Consider the following 21,374-nt stretch of genomic DNA (forward strand, 5'->3'; position numbering starts at 1 on the left):
AGCTCACCCGCTAACTGCCCGCTTCCCCCGGAAGCTCTTAGGAACAACGGTGGTGGCCGTACAACAAGATGGCGGTGCGGTGGGGGGCGGAGCAGCGGAGCCAGGTGTGTAAGGTGTTGCTGTGCGCTATGGCGAGTCCCGGGGCTTTCCCCCGCCCGCGGTGAGAGAGCGGTCGGAGGACAACTCTTTCCCATCCAGACTCCCGTAGGGTCTGGGAACCGCTGTGTTAAGCCAAGCTCTGTGCTCAAGCTTCGGCTGCCTCTTCCATCCGCGGGGAAGAGGCGACTGCCGCGTTCTCCGGCTGCCCGCGCGCGTGTGTCTCTGTTCATCTGTGTGTGCCTCTGTTCATCTGTGTGTGTCTCTGTTCCTCTGTGTGTGTCTCTGTTCCTCTGTGTGTGTCTCTGTTCCTCTGTGTGTGTCTCTGTTCCTCTGTGTGTGTGTGTCTCTGTTCGGGGCTGATAGGCGGGCTCCTGAGGCCCCGTGTGTCTGCGGGTGCGGGCTCTGAGGCCCAGCCTCTGCCGTGCTGCTGCTCGTGCTGTCATATAAAGCCTTGGTTTATATAATCGCTGTGCCGTAGTGCTTTTTTTCTGACTTAATGAAAGTGTCGTCTTAGAGTAAATCTGTACTATATAACATTACAGAAGTTTATTTAAAACTTGCTTATTGTAAAAAAGTGAATTGGGGATGAAGCTGAATGGATAGTGAGGAAACTGCTTGAAGCCAGAAGTTTCTGCAGTGTGCCCCATGTGTGCATGGCAATGTGTGTCAAAAGACAGGTGCCACTTTATTTGTCATAGTTGTGAAAAGTGAACTCTCAATTCCCACAGGAGGAGTTTTCTCCAGGAAATGTGAATGATTACCAGTGATGGTTTCAGGGTGTTGATTTTTCTGTATAAAAAAGGAAGCTGTGATGTCTGTAGTACATCGTCTGGCAGCAGGGTGGCTTGTGGATCATCTGTCTTTCATCAACCAGTGTGGCTATGAGATCTGTGACCCCTTTGCATACCCTGGTGGTGTCACTCTCAATACTTCTGTCACATCTGCTGGACGTTTCCGTGCTACATCTGCCACCTCCTCGTCAGGAGATGGTCCCATTCCTGATCCTGAAATTGTGGTAGAAGCACAAAGTAAAACAGCAAAACCACGATACATGTTTCGGGAGGAGTTTTTCGATATTCTTAAGCCCCACATAGCTGCAGCTCCTGAGGACCAGCTGTGGCAGGGGTGCCCTGGGATGAATCTCACAGAAATAAAGGTCAACAACAGCACAGAGGAACACCAAGAAGGAACTACAAGTGGCATTGGAGTTTCTGTTGTTAGTGCTAGGAAGGTATGTTCTCCTTAATATCATGAACTGCAGTAATCCCTGGGTAAATGACATAACACCAACATTGTCTTGAACATTTCATTTTCTGAGGATATTTAGGAGAGCAGGAACTTTACCACAGGTGATTTCAGGATGCATGAAAGGTGCTAGCATTCACAAAGGTGTTCTTGTGTCACTTAGTAATGTGCATTCTGTGACACAAAAGCAACGGGTTGTTCAGAAAATCTTCTGATGTTGGTTGTAGTCAGGCACTTGAGCTGACACTGTGGTAGCTGCCAAAAACATGCAGATTAACAAGGAGGGAAGGACAGTATGAATTTACTTTCTCTGAACATAGACTGTTCGGTATTGTTCCTTATGGACAAAAAAAAGTTGCAGATCTAAACTGACAAACACAATTATGAAGACACAGTTAATTTTCTTCTATTATTGTGAAACTGCACTTGGCAGCTGAGCAAATATTTTCTAGTATGGGACCAGAGGAGATGTGAACATGAACTGTGGCATGTGCTAGGTACCTTTGGATCCCAGTGCCATGAGTAGAGTAACACAGGTTTAAACCTATGTGCATTAAGAATACTTTCAGTGACCTACAGGTATTTTAAGCTCATATTTTTGTTTATTTGACTTATACTTGCAGTAGAAGAAGAAAGAGATGGAAAGTTTCTTCTGATTTAAAAAGAATTAAAATAATCAAAACATTTGAATTATAAATTTTCCTTTCATCATGGAGTAATACGGATTTTTTTTTTTTCATGTTTTGCTCACTCTGCAGAAACGTAAAAGGAAATGTGTTTTCAACCAAGGTGAGCTGGATGCTTTAGAATACCATTCAAATGTAAGTCTAAACAGAAATATTTTTGGCAAGTACATCATACCTGATTTTGGGTTGTACTGAGTACAAGACATGGCTGCAAACAAGTTCTGTTTTTGTAGCTTGTTGCACTCACGGGAAGGTCATCTCTCCACTCCTTAAATGAATAACTGCGTAGAGAGAGAATGTCTTCTGTGTAGGTATATGTGAAACAAACTAGACATGAAACTGCATCTGAGACATTTTGAAGAACTGGAAGCTGCATTCACAAGATGCCTTTTACAGATAAGTGAGCATTAGATAGTGGTGAGTTGAATATTAGTTGAGGAAGTGTCCTGTTTTGAATTTAAAATAAGCAGAGTAACCTGTGCAGAAGATCAGCGGACCCTTAGTATATCAGGACTCTGTGCTGAAGTCATTCAAAGCTTCCCGTACCAAATGTACTCCAAGATGTCTCATTCTGCTGATGAGAGAGAATTTTTCTCTCTAACATTCTACATTGTCATACTAAAGCATCATGAACAAATTAGAATTCAAGTCTCTATTTAGGGTCATATACTGGTGAATTTAACAACTGAATTACGCTGAAGCCTGTTAGTGAGTTCTAGCAGTGGATGATGTTTAATGTATTCTTACTGCTTTCCTAAGTAGTGATGTGAATCGGAACCAGGACCTACACTTGCTTGCTTTCCTCTGACAAAGGTGTTAGTCATGTTGTACTATTTGTTTAAATTCTGTTCCTTTGGACTATATTTAGGTGACTACATTTTTCTTCTTTTACATGGCAACAATTCTGTAGTAAACATGTACAGTTTGCTACGATATATTGTAGAGGTCCTGTAATTGTGAATAACCTACACATGTTCTGAATCACATTAAAGGAGAGAACCTTGAAGTTCAACATCAAACAGAGGTTTTCTGAGTATGAAAACTTTTAAGCCAAAATAAAATAATTCAACAGTAGGAATAAGGGAAGAAATGAAGAAGTTTGATGTCTTGGAGGCCTGTGTAACTTCAAATTAATTTTTTTTTTGTGAATATGCAGAAATAACACAGTGATACACAATACAGTTACTCACCACTCGCTGACCAATTCCTGTACAGCAATCCACCCCTCCCAGCCAACTTCCCACAGTCAGTTGCCTCCCAGCTTCCTGTACACCTACTTGCTGATAGAGCCTAGGAAACTGAAAAAATCCTTAAAATAAGCACTTGTTAGCAACAAACAAAACATTGCTGTGGTATCAACATTATTCTTGCTAAATCCAAAACACAGCACTGTACAGCTGCTCTGAAGAAAATTAACTCTGTCCCAGTCAAAACCAGGACACTGCAAATCAATTTGTGTTATTTTGGCACGTATTCATATCTTTAGAATACTTTTTTTTTAAATAAAAAAATCAAAACAAAACCAAATTTATATCTGCCAGTGAAAGCAGATGTTAAATCCATTTATGAATTTCAGTCAGAGTCAACTTAGGAAACAGTACAAAATACACTAAATTCTTTTAGCAGGCATTTTGTTAAAATTCCTGTACAAATTGCTTGATAGTCAAGTGGCTTTGTCTACCTGCAAATTAATGTCTGGATGTGAGAAGAAAAGCTATCTGAATTAATCCAGCTGTACAACTTTCAGTGTTTCTGAAGGTGTATTTAGTAGTTCTGTTAAAGCAGTATGGACTGTTACTGTGAGAAACCTAGGTACTGCAAAGTTATGACTCTGCTCCTCAGAGAGCTAGGTGGTGGTGCTATTAAAATATTTTTAAATTTTCCCTTTTCTATTAATTTGGAGATTGTAATGAAGAGTGTTTTGTAGAAACATCTTATGAAGTTGAGGATTCCATAATAAAGAGCTTTAAAAAACCATAATAAACATTTGAAACCTTTGATAAAGCCACTGTAACTGGCAATGTTATGATTTTAAATGAACAAAATTCCTCATTGATAATTAAAATTCATAAAGGCTCAGTGATTTGTGAATAAACTAGATCTCCAAATTTTGCAAAGGGAGAGTGCTGAAGTGAATCAGAAGAGTGTATATAGATACGGGAATCTTGTCTTCCTGGACTTAGTGGTGGATTATTTGAGAGGTGTGTCACTTAAAGTAATTATAAAACCAAAGTCTAATAATTTGATTTACTGGTTATATCGGTGTATAGCTTTTAAAAATTCATAAACTATTGTTTTTCAGAGTGAATTAAAATGTGGAAAACTACCAATTTTTAGATCCCAGTATACATCTCAATCAAAAAGATGTTTTATGGGTACAGTAACTTGAAATTAGAATTTTAAGTTATACTTCAAATTATTGCTTTCAAATTTATGTTTTGTTTTGAACAGTAATATTCCACCTCTGCTTTCTTTGAAAAGTTTTGTTCAGTAGTCTCTCATTCTTCTCCAGGCTTCTAATTACTGTAACTTTACCAAAAAATGCAACAACAAATGTTAGCATGGCCTTATTGTCATGCTCTTGTAGCTTTTGAGTCAATGCTCTCAATATTTGGCAAGGATTTTTTTCACACACTGCAGAATGAAAATATTTTGATTTCTGTCATGTTCCCTGATAAAGTAGACACTTGAAAGATTTCCCCCCCCCCCCCGCCCACCTTGTTTCTTTGTGACCATACAGGTCAGGAAGCTCATTTGGGAAGGCACTTTGCATTTAGTCCAAGAAGGTCTCAAAAGTGGTTTTCTTCGCTGCAGAGCTGCAGAACCCAGTTGCAGGAAGAATGTTATTCCCAGACACATTGTCTGTGGGTTGGCTGAATTATGTGAAATGGCAAAGCAATTTCCAGCTGTGAATGAAAGCGACCATCAAGCTGTATATGTGTTAGGTGACGAAACCTCCATTCCAGAGCAGGACCTGCTTTCGTGTGTTACAGAAAACAGCTCGAACTCTGCGAAGATAGTTGTGTTAATGGGGCAGAAGTACTTGGTGCCACCGAAAAGCAGTTTCCTTTTATCTGATATTTCATGTTTACAGCCTCTACTGAACTGTAAGTATCTTTAGACGTTAGAATTTAGCACTACTCTCTTGCTGAGAAGGGTAGTTAATATCAAGATGATTGAGGACTCAAAACCAGATTTTAATATACAGCACCACATCGATAGTAAATACTGCTGCAAGTTTTCAAAGTGGTATTTCTAACTTTGTGCAAATAGATGAAGGTTTTCAAAGGAATCTTGAGTGGTTAGGAGCTTATGTCATGGGGGTGTTATCTGTCTCCAGGTGGCTTCTTTAAAAATCTCAGCCAAAGTACGACTGTGAGTGTGTTCTGAGCCACTGTCAGTGTAGAAGTCACTTAAATACATGAAACTGAGAGTAGCTATGCTGCTGAGTCCCTCTAGCCCAGGATGGGCCTTGCTGCTATGGGAGTGATGTTTCTACTGTTTTGCTTTTTAGCTAGATTAGACCATGGGAGAAGGATGAGATCCTGCACCTTAAAGCAAGAGTTCTCTGCACAATCACCCTGTTCAGTGGCAGGGTCTATGTATATTGGCATAAATTGCTTCTGAAACCAGCCAGGAAAGATAACAGTTTGAGAAGCTGCTGCACCCATGTGGGAGTTAACAGTACTTTAGCAAGACCATGAGTAGAAAACAGGACTTGACTTCTTAGCCACCACATTTCACAATTGAGAGCTTAAGACAAAATCAGTGACAGGGAAATGGTGGGGTTTTAGAGATGGTAACTGTAAAAGTAAATCAAGCCATCCAAGCCAGTATCCGTAGCCTTAACAGGCCACACAGAAAACTTTAAGCTGAAAACATGCAGCATTCTTCACTGTACTTCATAATTCTATTAGCTTTCAATGTCATTGTTGTTATTATTAGTACTCTGCTGTCATTTTTTTTGGAAAGTTCACAACATGTTACACATTTCTTGGAGGGATCTGACACAGATCATGTAAACTTCCTTCCCTCAGGTAATCAGCCTAAAAATCTTGGAAGTATATGATTATTTGAGTAAAGCAAGCTAGAAGACTTTTGACTTCTTATTTGGAAAGAACAGAAGAAAGTTGATGTTTTGCTGCACAGCTGGCTCATTAAATGTTGTCTTTATGTGGGTAGCAAAGCCTTTATCAGTTTTAACTAGTAGATCTATTTTAAAACTAATTTACTGGCTTTTCTTCTTGTAATTTTGCTTCCCAGACAAGAAAAAATACGATGTAATTGTGATTGATCCACCGTGGGAGAACAAGTCTGTTAAAAGGAGTAACAGGTAAATTTTATGATAAAATCAAACAAACTTTTTCATCTTGCAAAGGATAATTACCTTTTTAATATATTAATGTAGTCCAAGACCAATAGCAAATATTTTGGCACGTGTCTATCTTCATGTCTAGGAAATGTCTCAGGTATTGCACTGAAATGGCTTGGATACTTTGCATCCAAAATATTTGCAAGAGTAGATCTTAAATTACCCAACTGGTGAGAGAGTGTTAGTCCTTGAGACTTACAAAACAGCTGGCTCCAGGCTTTCTTTATAAGGATCACATCATGCAGATATTAATTTGAGATTAGTAGGGTTACTTCAATGGGCACAAAGCTGGATATGTAAGAATTTACAGACTAAGGTACGATTTAAAAGTATTACTTTTTAAAAAAATTTAAGCTGTAGTTTGAGCTTCAGTCTGATGGATAGAAGAGAGAGTGATAATGCAGCAGTAAAATCCTCAACTGCAGTAGAAACTTTGAGTACTGTAGTTCATGAAGTCATTAGCTTAAAATTCTATGGGCTTCCTTCTCCACTGAGTAACATCAGTGAAGCTTTCTTGATCACCATGGAATTGTATCCATGTGAAAGAAGGGCAGACAGGAAATGCAGCCTTGCAACTTTCTAGAATAATGTCTGTTAGGAAGACATAATTTGAAGAGGCAGAGACTGATGAATATGTTTTACTTTGAAACTCCTACAGAAACATCTAGAAACTCAGAGTTAAACTCATTTGAGCGTCTCTCTTAACTTTGTAAGTTACTCAAAGGGAAACTAGTTATTCACAAGCATGAATTAGCCAGTAAGACCTTCTCTCCCTTACAAAGTAAAGGCAAAAAGTGGAAGAGCTATCACTGCTGTTAGTTACCTTGTTGATGGCTAAACTTGGTTAAGCATTTCACATCTGAGTTGTGAATCTTGTTTCCTCTGGGCATTCAAGGCTAGGAGGTATTTTGGATTTTATCTTTGTTACCTGTTTGCCACCGTTCTCGCTGTTGCATTGTGTAGGGATCCCAGGTACCCAGATGGTGACTGTCTATTCCAGTAGGCAGTATGCCAGTGTTTTTGATGATGCAATATGTAGGTTCGACAAATTGTAACTCACTAGTAGAGTACATTAGCATCATGAGAAAAATGGTAGAACAGGACAGATTCTGGAAAGCATACTGTATTCATTGGTGTAGCATAGAGTTAGTTCAAAAACGTGCAGAACTGTTCAGAATAACCTAGATTAACTTTTACCATGAATGGTAATTTTAGAGTAATATATAACTTCTGCAAATAATTGGAGTAGTGATGACTCTCTCATAACTTTTTAACTTGTCAGTCAAATTAGTGTTGCCTTTGCACTTGTGACTCACTTGTCATTTTAATTCAGGAGATTGCTTACTATGAAAAGTTAATATTGTTAGGTTGACTAAAGAGCAGCTTTTCACTAAATAGATTTGTTCTGGCGTAAAGATGAGAGTATTGAATTACATATGATAGTTCTTAAATTAAACGTGGGCTTTTAAACTTCTTCAAAATCACAAGTCCAAGTACTTTATTTGGGGGAATAGAAGAAATACGTAGTTAAATGTTCTACTCAGTAACACACACTGATGTGATGTCAGTGGATTTGGCCACTTGGTGTCAGCATTGATCCATTTTTCTGACTCGAGTTGTCAGGCGATAACTCTTGAAGTGTCTTGGCTGTGTAATTTCTTTATCTGTTTGTGGTATTTGCAACTTTTCTATTTGATATATGTTAACTTGCTTTTTCACTATGTTGGTATATAGATACAGTCACTTGTCTTCATGGCAAATCAAGCAGATTCCTGTACCAGCACTAGCTGCTCCAAATTGTCTAGTAGTCACGTGGGTGACTAACAGACAGAAGCACTTACGTTTTGTTAAGGATGAACTGTATCCTCATTGGTCTGTGAAAACACTTGCTGAGTGGCACTGGGTAAAAGTAAGTTCTCTGTCTTGTTGTTTTCTTGGAGGCTGAGACAGCTTGCACTATGACACTTTATATTCTTATAATTTGTCTGTTTCCTACCATGTGCTTTTGTATTTGAAAGGTATAGTATCATCACTATCTTCCTTTTCATCAAAGAAAATGTCTCAAAAAAACTAGAAATGAAAATCTTCCACTGTGTATTTTTAACTCCTTTGTATCAGATTACTAGAGATGGAGAATTTGTATTGCCTTTGGATTCTTTACACAAAAAGCCTTATGAAGTTCTCGTATTGGGGAGAGTTCAAGGAGACATAAAGGAAGCCTCAAGGTATGCCAGGATATTTATGGTAATTGTGTTTTTTGAGGCTGCTAGGATTCTCCTTGTATATACCTTATATCACTTGTTTGTAATACAATACAGTGTCCCAAAACTTTCCCTTGGCATCATTTTCACTGATCGTGGCCCTAAAAATAGCTTTTCAGAGATTAAAGAATGGAAACCTCTCTCTGTTCCGTATATTTCTGTGTGCTGGGGAACTGGCTTAGATAAAAGCCTTGTGGACAGAGTTCCGTTTGCTGACAGGTTCTCTTGGATCATGAATCACTGGCACCATTTTGAGGATGCTGGTGTTTTTCTACACTGGAAAACATACAGCACTGTGTTGTTGGTTCTCAATGGGTTGATATAGCTGTTGTTAACTTGTCTAAAGCCTCAGTGATTTTATAAGCTGTTCTTTCATATATTATGGCTCAGCAATATTTAACTTCCTTTACACTTACCTGAAGTTTGACTGTGAGTGAACATTCTGTGTGTTAGCTCCCATCTGAAGTAACTTTGTGAGAGCTGCAGCATCACATTTGGTGGTACTCATTCTCATACTTCTTTTCTTGTTCTGATTTATATGACAGGAAATCTGAAGAGATACTTCCAGTTCCAGAACATAAGTTAATTGTCAGCATACCCTGCAGTCTGCATTCACATAAACCCCCTCTTGCTGGTACGTTGTGTTGTGTAATGTTTCTGTAGGGTATTGAACCTGGATGTCTGAGATGATGTTCATATATAACTTCATATATGAAGTGCCTCACTTTCTGATATGCCAAGTAGATTTACTTGACAGCACTTGTGATTTGTCAGTGTTTCTAAAAATGTTGTCAGACACTTCACTCTTTCATCTCTAAAAGCTAATATGAGAAGTAGACCTTCAAGTATTATTGTGTGAATATTTTGAGCAGACTTATAAAAAAAAGTCGCTTTTAAAAAATTTTCTTTTTAAATGCTGCAGGAGCAATTTATAAATACTGTTTGTAAGAAGTTATGCCGAATGACCGAAAGTACTGTGCGAGGGGTATGTGTATGAACTTTGTGAATATATAAAATAGGATGTCTTCTACTTAGTTAATAAAAGGAGAAAACTCATTCTTTATTATGTCATCCTGAAAGAAATGTTTTTATTTCTGCGGAAGTTGCTTATACATCTGCAGTACAGTTATGCCTTTAAATAAAAAAACTTGATTATTTAAAAACTGTTAACAATAGACGACAAATAAGACACGCCCTGCTTCTTTCAGAGGAACTATTAGTTACTGAAATTGATAAAGTAACTCCAGGCAGCCAGTTAGCCTGGATATAAATTCAACATTTCAGAGTTTAGTCCAAAGAATTTGAAGATTTCTGTGTGATGTGTTGCCTTTTGCACAGTGTTCTGGAGCAGTCTTACTTTGGCTAATTTCACCAATAGAAAATTGTGCTGCTTTCTTCTCATTGTAGCACCTGAATGCCTTACAATGCTATTTTAAGAAACATATCTAATACCTCTCACAAAATTGCTTTTATCCTCCCCAAAGAGAAAACTCACAATGAGTCTGCAGTTATTCCATGTGCATGTAGTGCTGTGTAATCACATCAGAAAAGGCAGACAGAAGAAATGCATAATGCTGTTGGAGAGCAGAGCCATCACAGTTTGCTTCCCTAACATGTTTTCCTTTTTCTGATCCCAAGGAACAGAACGACTTCATTTAGGAAGCTTGTCCAGACAGCTGTATGTTCAGGAAGGCTCTAAAGATTTGTATTTTAGGCTTGTATTTATTAAATTGACATAACACATAGATACCTGTTAAAAAAACTAGTAGAAGAAACATATATTGATTACCTAATAGTAGTAATGATAATAATAACAGTAGGCAATTCTAGGAGAATCTATTTGCAGTTCTGAAACCACATCTTCAAGAATTAGGGCTACAGTGGGAGGTATGTGTGCTGATTTAAGTTAATGAATGTTAGGGTAGTGGTTTGTGAGGCAGCTACCTAAGGCCTCTTCAGATAACCAGTGCTTAGCAGTGTACTCAGACACAAATAGGAAATTTGTGAGGTATCCAGGGATGTAAAAGAGCAATTTGTATTGTGGAGAATTCTGATGCTGGAGTGGTCCTCAGAACAATTCTTTTGTAGGGCAAAATCTAGAAACCATATTGGGTAATCCTATATAAATGATGGTCATGAATGGATTTTGAAGGCAAGTGGCTGTACTAGTTTATATATTTCTTGAGTCTTTAAATACTGAGATTTTATACTGTTGGGCAGTGTTTATATTTGACTTTGCTATTGAACAATGTCAGTGAGTTCCAAAGTTTTTATTAAAATCCACATGTATCCTACAGTTTTGAAAGCATAATTCAGGACATTGGTTATGAATGACAAAGTAGACCATAAGACAAAAGGTAGTTGCTGATGCTTTGACTTCAGTGTTATAAAAGGGTATCGATTTCGTGACTGGCCAATATTCTTATGTGGCCAGTAGAGAGCAGCTGAGCTACATCCTAAAGTGGTTCAGAAGAAATTTGAAGAGAAACACAGAACTGGCAGTGGGAGAGAAGGACACTTGATGAGTCAGACACATTCGTTATGCTTTATTTAAGTAGTAACAAAGCCAAAAAATAGTATTTACTGATACTGTCTAGCACTTTATTTCTTATTACTGCTGTAAAGATTGTGTGTTGGTACATATGTAGCTACTTAATGATTGATCATAACCAGTTATCTCTTCAGAGAAGGAGAAAGATGTAAATTAAGGTAAGCCATCAAAAATAGATATTTGGGTTCCAACAGTGCATCTAACCATGAAATTGTGACTGTAGGGGTTTTTGGTGATGCGTATGCTGGATCCAATGCTTAGAGCTTTAATATACCATTGTAAAGGTACTTAAGCTTCTTTATGCAAATGCTTTAAAGTGAAAGCTTATAACACCCGGTTTTGATTCCAATAACGGCAGGTTTTCTTCCTAATTTGATTCAATGTTGCTTTTAGAAGCTAGCACAGAAGCACCACAACAACATAGAAGGTATTTTGTTACACATCTGGCATGAAGTATTGTAGAATTTCAAACACGATTTTTCCTTTTCTTGTCTCATGGATTCTTCTTGTTAGAGCCACTTCTCCAGTTTTGAAGTATGCATGTTTATTGGGATGAATTCTTGTATGTGTTCTAGCTGCTTTGCATCTTTCCAGCAGTAGTGAAATGGGAAATCTTAGGAACTCTCTCCTTCTGCAGCAACCCTGGTTTGTTAGGCTGGGTTATAAAAGTGTTCTTAGAAGTAAAAAGGAGTAAATGCCTCTTGTTTCCTTACGCACCATGTGAACTCACTGTTAAACTCATTGATAGGTGCTTCAACATCTGTGTTTAACTTGAGGCTTAGGAAAGATGCAGAGATATAAAGCCATCTTTGTGCTGAGTTTCTTTTTGTGGTCCTGCTTTGTTCAGGGATTAGACAAACTAGGCAGTAAGAACCTCTACATTGCAAGCTCTTTTGAAATGTTACTATGAAGTTAGTTCAGCCACGTGCTTGGTGCTTTGCGTGGCTCACAAACCAGACAGTGACAAGCTGTCACTTTATGAATCAAATTTGCTGTGCAGAATTGGCCATTTAAGTAATGGAAGTCCAGAAGAACAGAGGAAACTGTTTCTTGTTTCAAAAATGATTCTTCCTTTTGCTTATTTACACATTTTAGCAGCATGCATCTTTGATACATGTTTGGGATTAAGGATAGGCAGGTGTGGCAATTATTCTACCTGACTGCCAGGTCACATTTCAGAAGGAAGTGGGCTTTCTGGAAGACCAGTGTTACGTCTGCCAACTGGCTTTGTGCTAGCTTCATGTGTCCTAGGCCATTAGATCGCAGAGTCACAGAATGGTAGGGGTTGGAAGGGACCTCTAGAGATCAAGTCCAGACCCTCTGCTAAAGCAGGTTCATCTTGATCAGGTCACACAGAAACGTGTCCAGGTGGGTTTTGAAACCTCCAGAGAAGGAGACTCCACACCTTCCCTGGGCAGCCTGTGCCAGGGCTCCCTCATCCTCGCAGTAAAGAAGTTTTTAAAGAATCACAGAATGATTTCCCAAATATAGGTGCCTGAGTTACTGTCATAGTGTTTATGACACCTGCAGGTGATAAAGAAGAATCTATTTATCATCTGTTTAAGCTGTTTGTTGTCAGTGAAATCTGTAAGTGGATAAAAGTATTTGGGTGCATTTTAAAATTATTTAACAGTTGTATTCATATGGTGGAAAATATTTATTCTTTCTGCTGATGTAGATCCTCTAACCGGTTTTCAGAGGAAAAAAACTCCAGAGTTTGCTTAAGGGCTGAAAGTCAGATCCATATGTGTTAAGATAATCTTCTGGTGATACGAGCACCTTACAAAGAAGTTGTAATTTGTAACTTGAGCACTGACTTTTCCTATTTTGAGGAAAACAATGTAATGAGATATTATGTCAATGGAATATAGCCACATTATTGCCTCCTTGATTTTCCATTGCAGTGCAAGATACTTCCTGATGTGATTATGTAAATACCTATAAGCTAGCAATGAAAAGTCATAGTATAGTGTAATCTTGAATTATATGTAATCTGTCTCTGTTTTCAGAAAACCCCTCTGACTTTAAAAAATATGTACTTCTGACAGTAGGAGAGGAGATTCCTGGGACTTCCTTTTTAAATTCTGTAACCAAATGGATTGAAAGATTGCGAAAATCTTCCTGCTTCTTTTGAAATTACCTGTTTTTTGCTTCCTCTTTTTTGCTTTCTGGCAAAGTAGTCTTTGAGGTTGTTTGAATCTCCTAAGTGTGCTTTTAAAAGTTTGTTGGAAGTTTTGTGGAAGTTTTTGGGGCTTAGTAAAACTGCTTTTCATTATTTGACTTAGTGCTGTGATGATATTTTTAATCTATACATTTTAAGAATAAACGTCAACATTACTAATGCTCTCCTAATGAAATTTTGTCACCTAGATAATTGCTTCCTGTACTTAGAAGCCTATATAAAGCACAAAATGATTCTATTTTGGTTTTACATAGCGAGGGGAAAAAAGTAATGTAAGGCCCGACTCTGCAGTAAGCTCTGCATGATATTATGCTTGTAAGCTTAAGAAAGATATCCTGCAGATGTCAGGATCTGCTCACAGAGAGCTTATTGAAAGCTCTGAAGCTTTGCTTTTCACAGTCTCCACCTCTTAAAACATACAAGACAGTATATTTTTGGAAGGCTGTTGTCAAAGTCATAGAATCATAGAATGATTTGGGTTGGAAGGGATCTTTTAACTAATCCAATCCTTCTGCAATGAGCTGAGGCACTTTTGACTAGATTAGATTGCTCAGAGCCCTGTCCAGCCTCACTTTGAATAGTTCCAAGGATGGGACATCTACTGCCCCTCTAGACAACCTGTGCTAGTGTTTCATCACCTTCATTATAAAAAATTTCTTCTTTCTGTCTAGTCCGAATCTACCATCTTTTAATTTAAAACCATTTACCCTGATCCTATTGCAACAGGCCATGCTAAAAAATCTGTCCCCATCTTTCTTAGAGGCCCCCTTTAAGTATTGAAGAGCTGCTGTAGGACTCCCTAGAGCCTTCTTTTCTCCAGCCTGAGCAACCACAGCTCTCTCAGCCTGTCCTCGTAGGAGAGGTGCTTCAGCCCTCTGATCATGTTGGCAGCAAGTTGTGCCCAAGAAATCCTTCACTAGAGCATGAAAAAATAACAGTAAATTTTACTGTGTTTTTTTTCATATAGTGGGTTTGCAAAGTGGTATAAAAACAGCTACTCGTAAGTGATGTCTAATTAGATGAACTCCTGTGACACCAAACAGCAGTGTTCAGTGCAGCACGTTTTCTGTCAGAATGTATATTTTCCTCTAAACCTCCCAGATTCTTCTCTGCAAATGTTAGATTTGTTCAAACATTTTAACTTATCTCTAGAAGGTTTTTAGAATAAGATTCCTACTGGTAGCAGTGTTTTTTGACTAAAAGCTGCCTTGATGATAAGCCATCTAAGACATTCATTTGACATTGGTTAAAGATTGGGGGAAGGAGAATAGATGAATATACCTTGCCAAAAGATAAAAAAGTCTGGAAACACATTTTGAATGGTTTGAAACTTTGGAAGAGGTGGTCATGTAGGTGGGATGTATACATCAAGGTGTTGGTTGACACTCATTAGAAAGTGAAGTGGATGCTCATCTTTCTGCAACAGGAGCGATCCATGACAAGCTGTGTTTTCACACAGGGAGTCTGTGATTGGCAAACTTGACGCAAAAAGTCAGAACTTGGATCACACCAAAAATCATCACAACAAAAATAAGCGTGGTGGATGTATTGAGTGATTGGATGTAGCTTTCTGCGGTGATCATATCTGAAGAGAATGAGACAAGCAACGTAGTGTTAGATTTATGAGCTGCATTTTTAAGCTATAGAAACTAATAGGAGATCTGATCAAAACCAACCGAGATATCCTTTGGAAAAGGAAAAGGTTTAATAGTTTTTTGTCTTTTACCCTCAGTAACAAAAATTGAAGTGTAACATCTAATTTTTAGTATTGGTATATTTTTTAGTCTTTTCTGCCTCCTTTTTGTTGGATACTCCTTAAACTTTTGCTTTTCTTATGCATATTTTTATACAGAATATCTTTGCGGCTATTTCCTGAAACTAGTTAAGAATTTGTTTGACCTGCTGTATGACAAGTAGCACATTTAACAATAAACTGTTTGCAATAATACTTTTCAGGTGAAATGCAAGATCTTTTTCTGTCACTCCAACAATGTTAATGGCAGGCATGTATTTATTTGGGTTTAAGCAGTAAAAGTGCCCAACTGCAGAAGAACTTGAAGATTTATGCTAGTAAATGAAAGACCACAGTTATATCAATATTTCTTCAGTTGCCAAGTTGGTATTGAGAGAAAAAGAAGGCCCTGCATTTTTATAGCCCTTTTATTGCTATGCTTATTTAACTAGTGTTTCTCATTTTACCTTTTGACAGTTGTCATAAAAAAAATGCCTTTATGCCCTTTAAGATGCAGAGGAAAAGAATATTATCTTAATTAAGGTTTTATTTATTTACTTATGTATTGAAATGTTGCCCCCTTCTTATAAGAGCTAAGTAGGCCTTTAGGTGTTTGGTTGATATTAGTGAAACATTCAGAACTCGTCTAGGTAGATGCTGAAATAAATCCTCGTTCCCTTTCTCTAAATGAAAACCAATAAATCAAGGCTATTGAAGGCCGTGATGGTATTATACAGAATCTCAAGGGCACTTATTTAAAATGACTTTCTCACTATAAATAGTCCAGCTGTTTGATGAAAACACTGAAATTAATTTGGTGTCTCTCTCTTTTTTAATGAAACATTCAGTTTTTCATCCACTAGCACCACAGGGGAGGTTTTATTTGTTTGCTATTGTCATTTGTACCTTTGTCACTGTTTTTATATTCTTTTTTTTCTCTTGCACAGCGGTTCTGGCAGAATTTATCAAGCCAGATGTGGAATGCTTGGAGTTGTTTGCTCGCAACCTACAGCCTGGCTGGACCAGCTGGGGAAATGAGGTTTTGAAGTTTCAGCACATTGACTATTTCACTCTTCTGCAGAATAAAGACTGAGTTGAGTCTTTAATTAAGTCTAAAATTCTGCACCTTCCCGAGGCTCGTGAACTTGGCTTATTAGTGACGATGTACTCAGAAGGTAACAGGAGTAAAACCAACTTCATTCCAGTTAAAATTCTTGGAAGTTACCTATATCTCCATTCATATAAGCTGGTCCTTTATTTTGATGATCCTGAGATATTTGATAATATTACTATGTTTTTTTCCAAGCCTCAAGAAAAGAAAGATATTTTCAAGTATCCTCACTGCAGCTATCAAATCCGAGTGTCGCAGATGCTACAGTGTTGCAGTTGTAGTCTTTTTGAAGAACGAGAATGTGTTATTTTTAAAGAGTGGCGATGGTTATAACCAATTCTGAATTACATCTGTTTCCTTAAAGATTGTTTTGCAAAACAGTGGATTTTGAACTAAAATAATTATGAAAGCAGTGTGTCTTCCTACATGTTTTTATCTGTCTACCTCAGAGGAAGTAAAAGGAGCAGCGCTTGTGTTAATTGGCAAATGAATTGTTGATTGACCACATTATATGTAAAATTACACTTTTAAATCAGTCAGCAATTCTGTCTTTCTGTATATGATGTTAATTCTTCTAATACATGATAAATGATCAGTCAACATCTTACAAATTCTGCACATGAACCTGTTCGATTTAACTGAAACAGATTATAACAAAAAAATTGTCTTTCCTTATATTTTTGAAACATCAAAAAGCTATGCCAGTGAATTGTATTTTTTTTTAAAGAATGGTACACTTTGTGGGTCCTTTACTTAAAAGGCAAAAGCCTTTAGATTTGCTTTGAAAACTAAAAACAGGAGACTTAATGAAGCCTCTGCCACTTGCTCATTTGCAGCAGTAGAGGCAGAGCTGCTGGACAAGCTGATTTTCCTGGTGGCATGCTCCTAAGTTCTAACTGTTTCTAATGGGAAACAATACGCATTGCATTTTTTACATTCATTTCCCTTTTGGTAGTCTGATGAGCTGTGAAGTTTTTAAAAATTAACTTGAAAAATAATCTGCTAACATTTAAATCATTTTGTAATAAGCATTAAAGTAAAAACTTGTCAGTGTCTTATTTGCAGACCCAGTTTCTGTGTTACTGTTTCAATTTCATGTTTTGCCTATTTTAGCAGTGGACTTAAGGAATATGCTTTTTTTCTTCCCCCTCGGTTAAACATATACTCAAAGTAACTAAATAATGTAACAGTGAAAGTAGTTGCTAGGCAAAACACTTCTTGCTGCATGATTTCGTTTAGCCTGCATTTTAAACTGTCAGTATGTAAGCAACCTTACCTACAACTGTAAGGGATAAGAAGGTTTTTCCTGTGCTTTCAGTTTTGTGAGACATTCTCTACCTGGACCTTCTGAGTTCCCAGGCGGAATTCCCCTGGCCTCCCAAGGTGGTCTCATCTGGTACTAAGTAAATGTATGAGACTAAAGTATGGAATAACTAATAACTGCTGCACCTACCCTTTTTTCCCTTTGTATTCTATAAAAAGCACCAGAAATGACGATGCTGTCTGTTCCACATCCGCTGCTGTGAATGGCTCTGGATTGTCTTTTAATTGCAAATAAAGAAAAGGGATGAACAATCTTGGAAGTCAGGAAACTACCTTCCTCCTGCTTTGAGCTAAGCAGCAGAACCGTTCTAAAGGAATGGCCTTCTTCAAGCTGTTTAAGGACTGATGACCTATTTAATCTCTTTTCTGTGGAGTCACTTTGCAAGTCACTGCCTTCCAGGCCTTCCTCTGTCTCCTGAGCTGCCATACTCAGAAGCTGAGCAGCCGATTCCAGCAGCTTGGAAGCCAGCCTTCTGAGTATAGTTTGTATGCAGAGGACATACGCAGACAGGCTGTGAGCTTCTCAGATTGGAAATCTAAAGATGGAGTCTAAATAATACCTGATCCTGTCATAAATAGTTACTAAATTGTGCCTTGGACAGCTGTTTGCTCAGCTACTTTTCCAGCACTCTGACTATGAAGAAGGCCTTGTGAATATGTCAGAAGTGGTGTTCTATGTCTGCAGCCAACCTGAAACTATTGGGTTTTCTCAGGAGGAGGTTCATTATATTTCCGTTTGTTGCTAACTCGGAAACCTCATGGTGGTATTAGCAGTTGATAGTTTCAGGGTAATCTTTAAAACATAACTGTTGGCCTGTTATGCTTAATTCATAATTTAAATAGCCTCTTACAGTTTTCCAGCTGTTCAAAATCCTGCCTGTCCCCAGCCAGCCATCAGATCTTTCAGTGTCAGTCAGATAATTCCTCTGGGGCAGAATCGGAAGTGTACTGAAAAATCAGCGACGAGTGAAGCTAGCTAATATAAAAGGACAATTGAAGATCCAGTTTCTTTTTGTAAAAGAATAACATTGCACAACACTTTTGTGGTGGAAAGATGCCCTCTGTTGTGTCAGGCTACTTTTCTGCTCTGAACAGTTTACAAACTTGGTAAGAAATGAAAAAGCAAGGGAGAAGATAAGGATGGGGAGGAATACACGATAGTAATGAGGTGAATATAGTAACTAAAAGCCTAGGTATTAGGCACCTCTTCAGTATTCCTAACAAATTATAGTTTTTTTCCCTTGCATTTTTAAAGAGATTTTATGGGGTTTTTTGCTTTAGTATATTATAAATAGCACTCTTGAAAGAAAAATAGGTGAAGCGTATGTTTTACTGACAGCATTGACAAAAGAGAAGAGGGTTTTTTTCAGTTCCAAAATTCCTTTGTGGCAGTTTGAACTATGATTGTTCAAGAATTTTCAGAAAGTACTTTATTTGGTACTGCTGTTATTTTAGCAGGATGATGATAAGGAAATGCTTTGGCTAGGTGTTCTCCACTACTTAAGGCCTTTTAAAGTTATGTCTTACTGCAAAAAAAAAAATCTCAGTTCATAGAGCAATAATACGGAATTTTAAGCTGCTCCTATATGTAGAGTACATCAAGTATCATTATCAAACTTACTTTTATGAAGCTTCAGGTTTGAGTATGATTTTGAAATGTCAAATTAGCATATGACCTTTACTTGTATTTTTAAACTTCTATAAAGTAAAAAGAATTACACCAGTAAGATATGTTTTTGGAATAGTGATTACTAGGCATTAACTCCTGTGGAAACAAAGTTTCTTTCACAAGATTAAATATTATCAAAAATCTTCAGTGAGCAGCTCTTGCCTCCTTTACATGATTCAGCTCAGGTAAGTGGCAGCAGCTGAAAAGAGTTGACCTTGAAAATCAATTTCCAAACTACATAAACAACCACAGAATTACAGGGGGAATGTGGTACTATGCCTTGAGGATTGTGTTCATTAGCCTCAATATACCATTTAAGACTTAACCTAACACTTATTTTGGGTTGAACGTAACAGTAGGGGAGTGGGAAATGTCTAGAGAACAGCCAAGTAATGAGATACCTTAAAGTTGCTGAAAGAAGTCTTGTGGTGTCCCAGCTGGCAGGTATCTTCACAGAATCATGGAATCATGGGTAGGAAGGGATCTTGTAAAGTTATTTAGTCCAATCCCCCTGCAATGAGCTGGGATATATTCAAGTAGATCAGGTTGCTCAGAGCCCCATCCAGCCTGAATGTTTCCAGGGATGGGGCATCTACCACCTCTCTGAGAAGCCTGTTCCAGTGTTTCAACACCTTTGTGAGGTGCGGTTTGCTTTTTGCAGAGAACATGGCTGTGGAAAGGTGCTGCAGTTTCACTGAGCCGATGTCTAAACCACAAGACCTAAAAAATGCTTCTCTGATCTAGCTGTGTGCCCTGGGTACACTGTGACTCCATGTGAAGGACTCCAGGACTGGGAGGAGCCCTACTGTACATTGGTCAGGGCTGGTATCAGTAGAAAAGGTTCATGCTGTGACCTAGGGTGAACTAAGGGCTCTGCAGTTACAGGATGGAACATCATAAAATCCCCTCCCTAAAATGACTAGGTATTTTCACAGAGTCACAGACTGGTAAGGGTTGGAAGAGACCTTTAGAGATCATGTAGTCCAACAGGCCACACAGGAATGCATCCAGGTGGCTCTTGAAAACCTCCAGAGAAGGAGACTCCACAACCCCTCTGGGCAGCCTGTGGCAGGGCTCCCTCACCCTCACAGTGAAATAGTTTTTCCTTATGTTTAAGTGGAACTTTTTGTGTTCTAACTTTTTCCCATTATCCCATGTCCTGTCACTGAATACAAGTAATGCCCAAACCTCCTGACATCCACTGTTTTTAAGGAAACAGTTTGCAAATTATTCAAGGAAGTAACTCCTATATTTGACATGGCAATTTATCCCCACCATGCCCAAAACACAGTGCAGCCCACCATTGAGGTAAAGCCCAGATGGGAAAGATGCTCTCCCTCACCCTGAAGGGACACTTTTAACATTCTCTCATTCTCCATTAGTGATGACAACTGCATGCTGATGTTATTTCAGGAATAGTGGGAAATTAGAAAAACAACCAGGAGGAGAGGCTGGTAGGTATACTAAGCTGCTACTTATACAACAAAGGCACATCCTCTGGCTTTTTAGGAACATGTTGTGCTTAGGGACAAAATCTACTTTGTTGCATTGACCATACTTGAGTCTCCAGTTGTTTAACAGTTAAAAATCACCATGCTGAGAGGGAGTGAGTGGAGATTTTGGTTGTCAGAAGCAACGTGCATGGAAAAGTCTTAACTAGAGACCTTTAGGAGAGGCTGCTTCTGAAAGATAGTGTTCCTAAATTGGAACTTACTAGTTGCTCCCGCAGAGGGAAGGGAGCTTCATATAGAACAGTACAGTGCAAATCGCATGCAGAAAGCTGTTTCTATGGCTCAACCACAAGAGCCATTGGGTAGTCCAGACTCAAGTATGATCGCCTGGGAACAGGTACAGCCCTGTTTGGGGCCCTGTGGTCAGACGTGGGGGAGCATTGCAACAGATGCTGCTGGCCTGATTTGAGAAAAGCGTGTATATAAGGCTGTGGTTGGACAGCACTGGGAGGGTGACTGCCCTGCCAGCAGTTCGTAGAGAGAATTGTATGTTCTGTGTGTATTTGTGTGTATGTACAAAGCTGGTCTATTAGACCATTATGATTCACAGAATCATAGAATTTTAAGGATTGGAAGGGACCTTGAGAGATCATCTAGTCCAACTCCACTGCCAGAGCAGGACCACCTAGAGT

General features: G+C 38.4%; 1 protein-coding gene across 6 annotated transcripts; it reads left to right on the top strand.

The window, feature by feature from the left end:
- Window positions 1-15: 15 nt before the first annotated feature.
- Window positions 16-19,232, top strand: METTL4 (methyltransferase 4, N6-adenosine). 6 transcript variants are annotated; one of them, XR_009818636.1, is made up of 10 exons: window positions 16-104; window positions 828-1,330; window positions 2,103-2,165; window positions 4,771-5,137; window positions 6,294-6,363; window positions 8,137-8,311; window positions 8,521-8,627; window positions 9,209-9,297; window positions 16,076-16,303; window positions 17,558-19,232. XR_009818636.1 is itself a non-coding variant. In XM_061995295.1 (9 exons), exons 2-9 carry the CDS (start codon window positions 911-913, stop codon window positions 16,219-16,221), a joined length of 1,437 nt encoding a protein of 478 aa, XP_061851279.1. In that variant the 5' UTR covers window positions 16-104; window positions 828-910; the 3' UTR covers window positions 16,222-19,232. The 6 variants fall into 6 exon arrangements, 4 of the variants coding, with proteins under 4 accessions (XP_061851279.1, XP_061851283.1, XP_061851282.1 ...); XR_009818637.1 differs by having other exon boundaries at window positions 17,722-19,232; XM_061995295.1 differs by having other exon boundaries at window positions 16,076-19,232.
- The last annotated feature ends 2,142 nt before the right edge of the window (window positions 19,233-21,374 follow it).

This window comes from Colius striatus, chromosome 4 (assembly GCF_028858725.1).
Source record: "Colius striatus isolate bColStr4 chromosome 4, bColStr4.1.hap1, whole genome shotgun sequence".
In the NCBI taxonomy this organism is placed as follows: domain Eukaryota; kingdom Metazoa; phylum Chordata; class Aves; order Coliiformes; family Coliidae; genus Colius; species Colius striatus.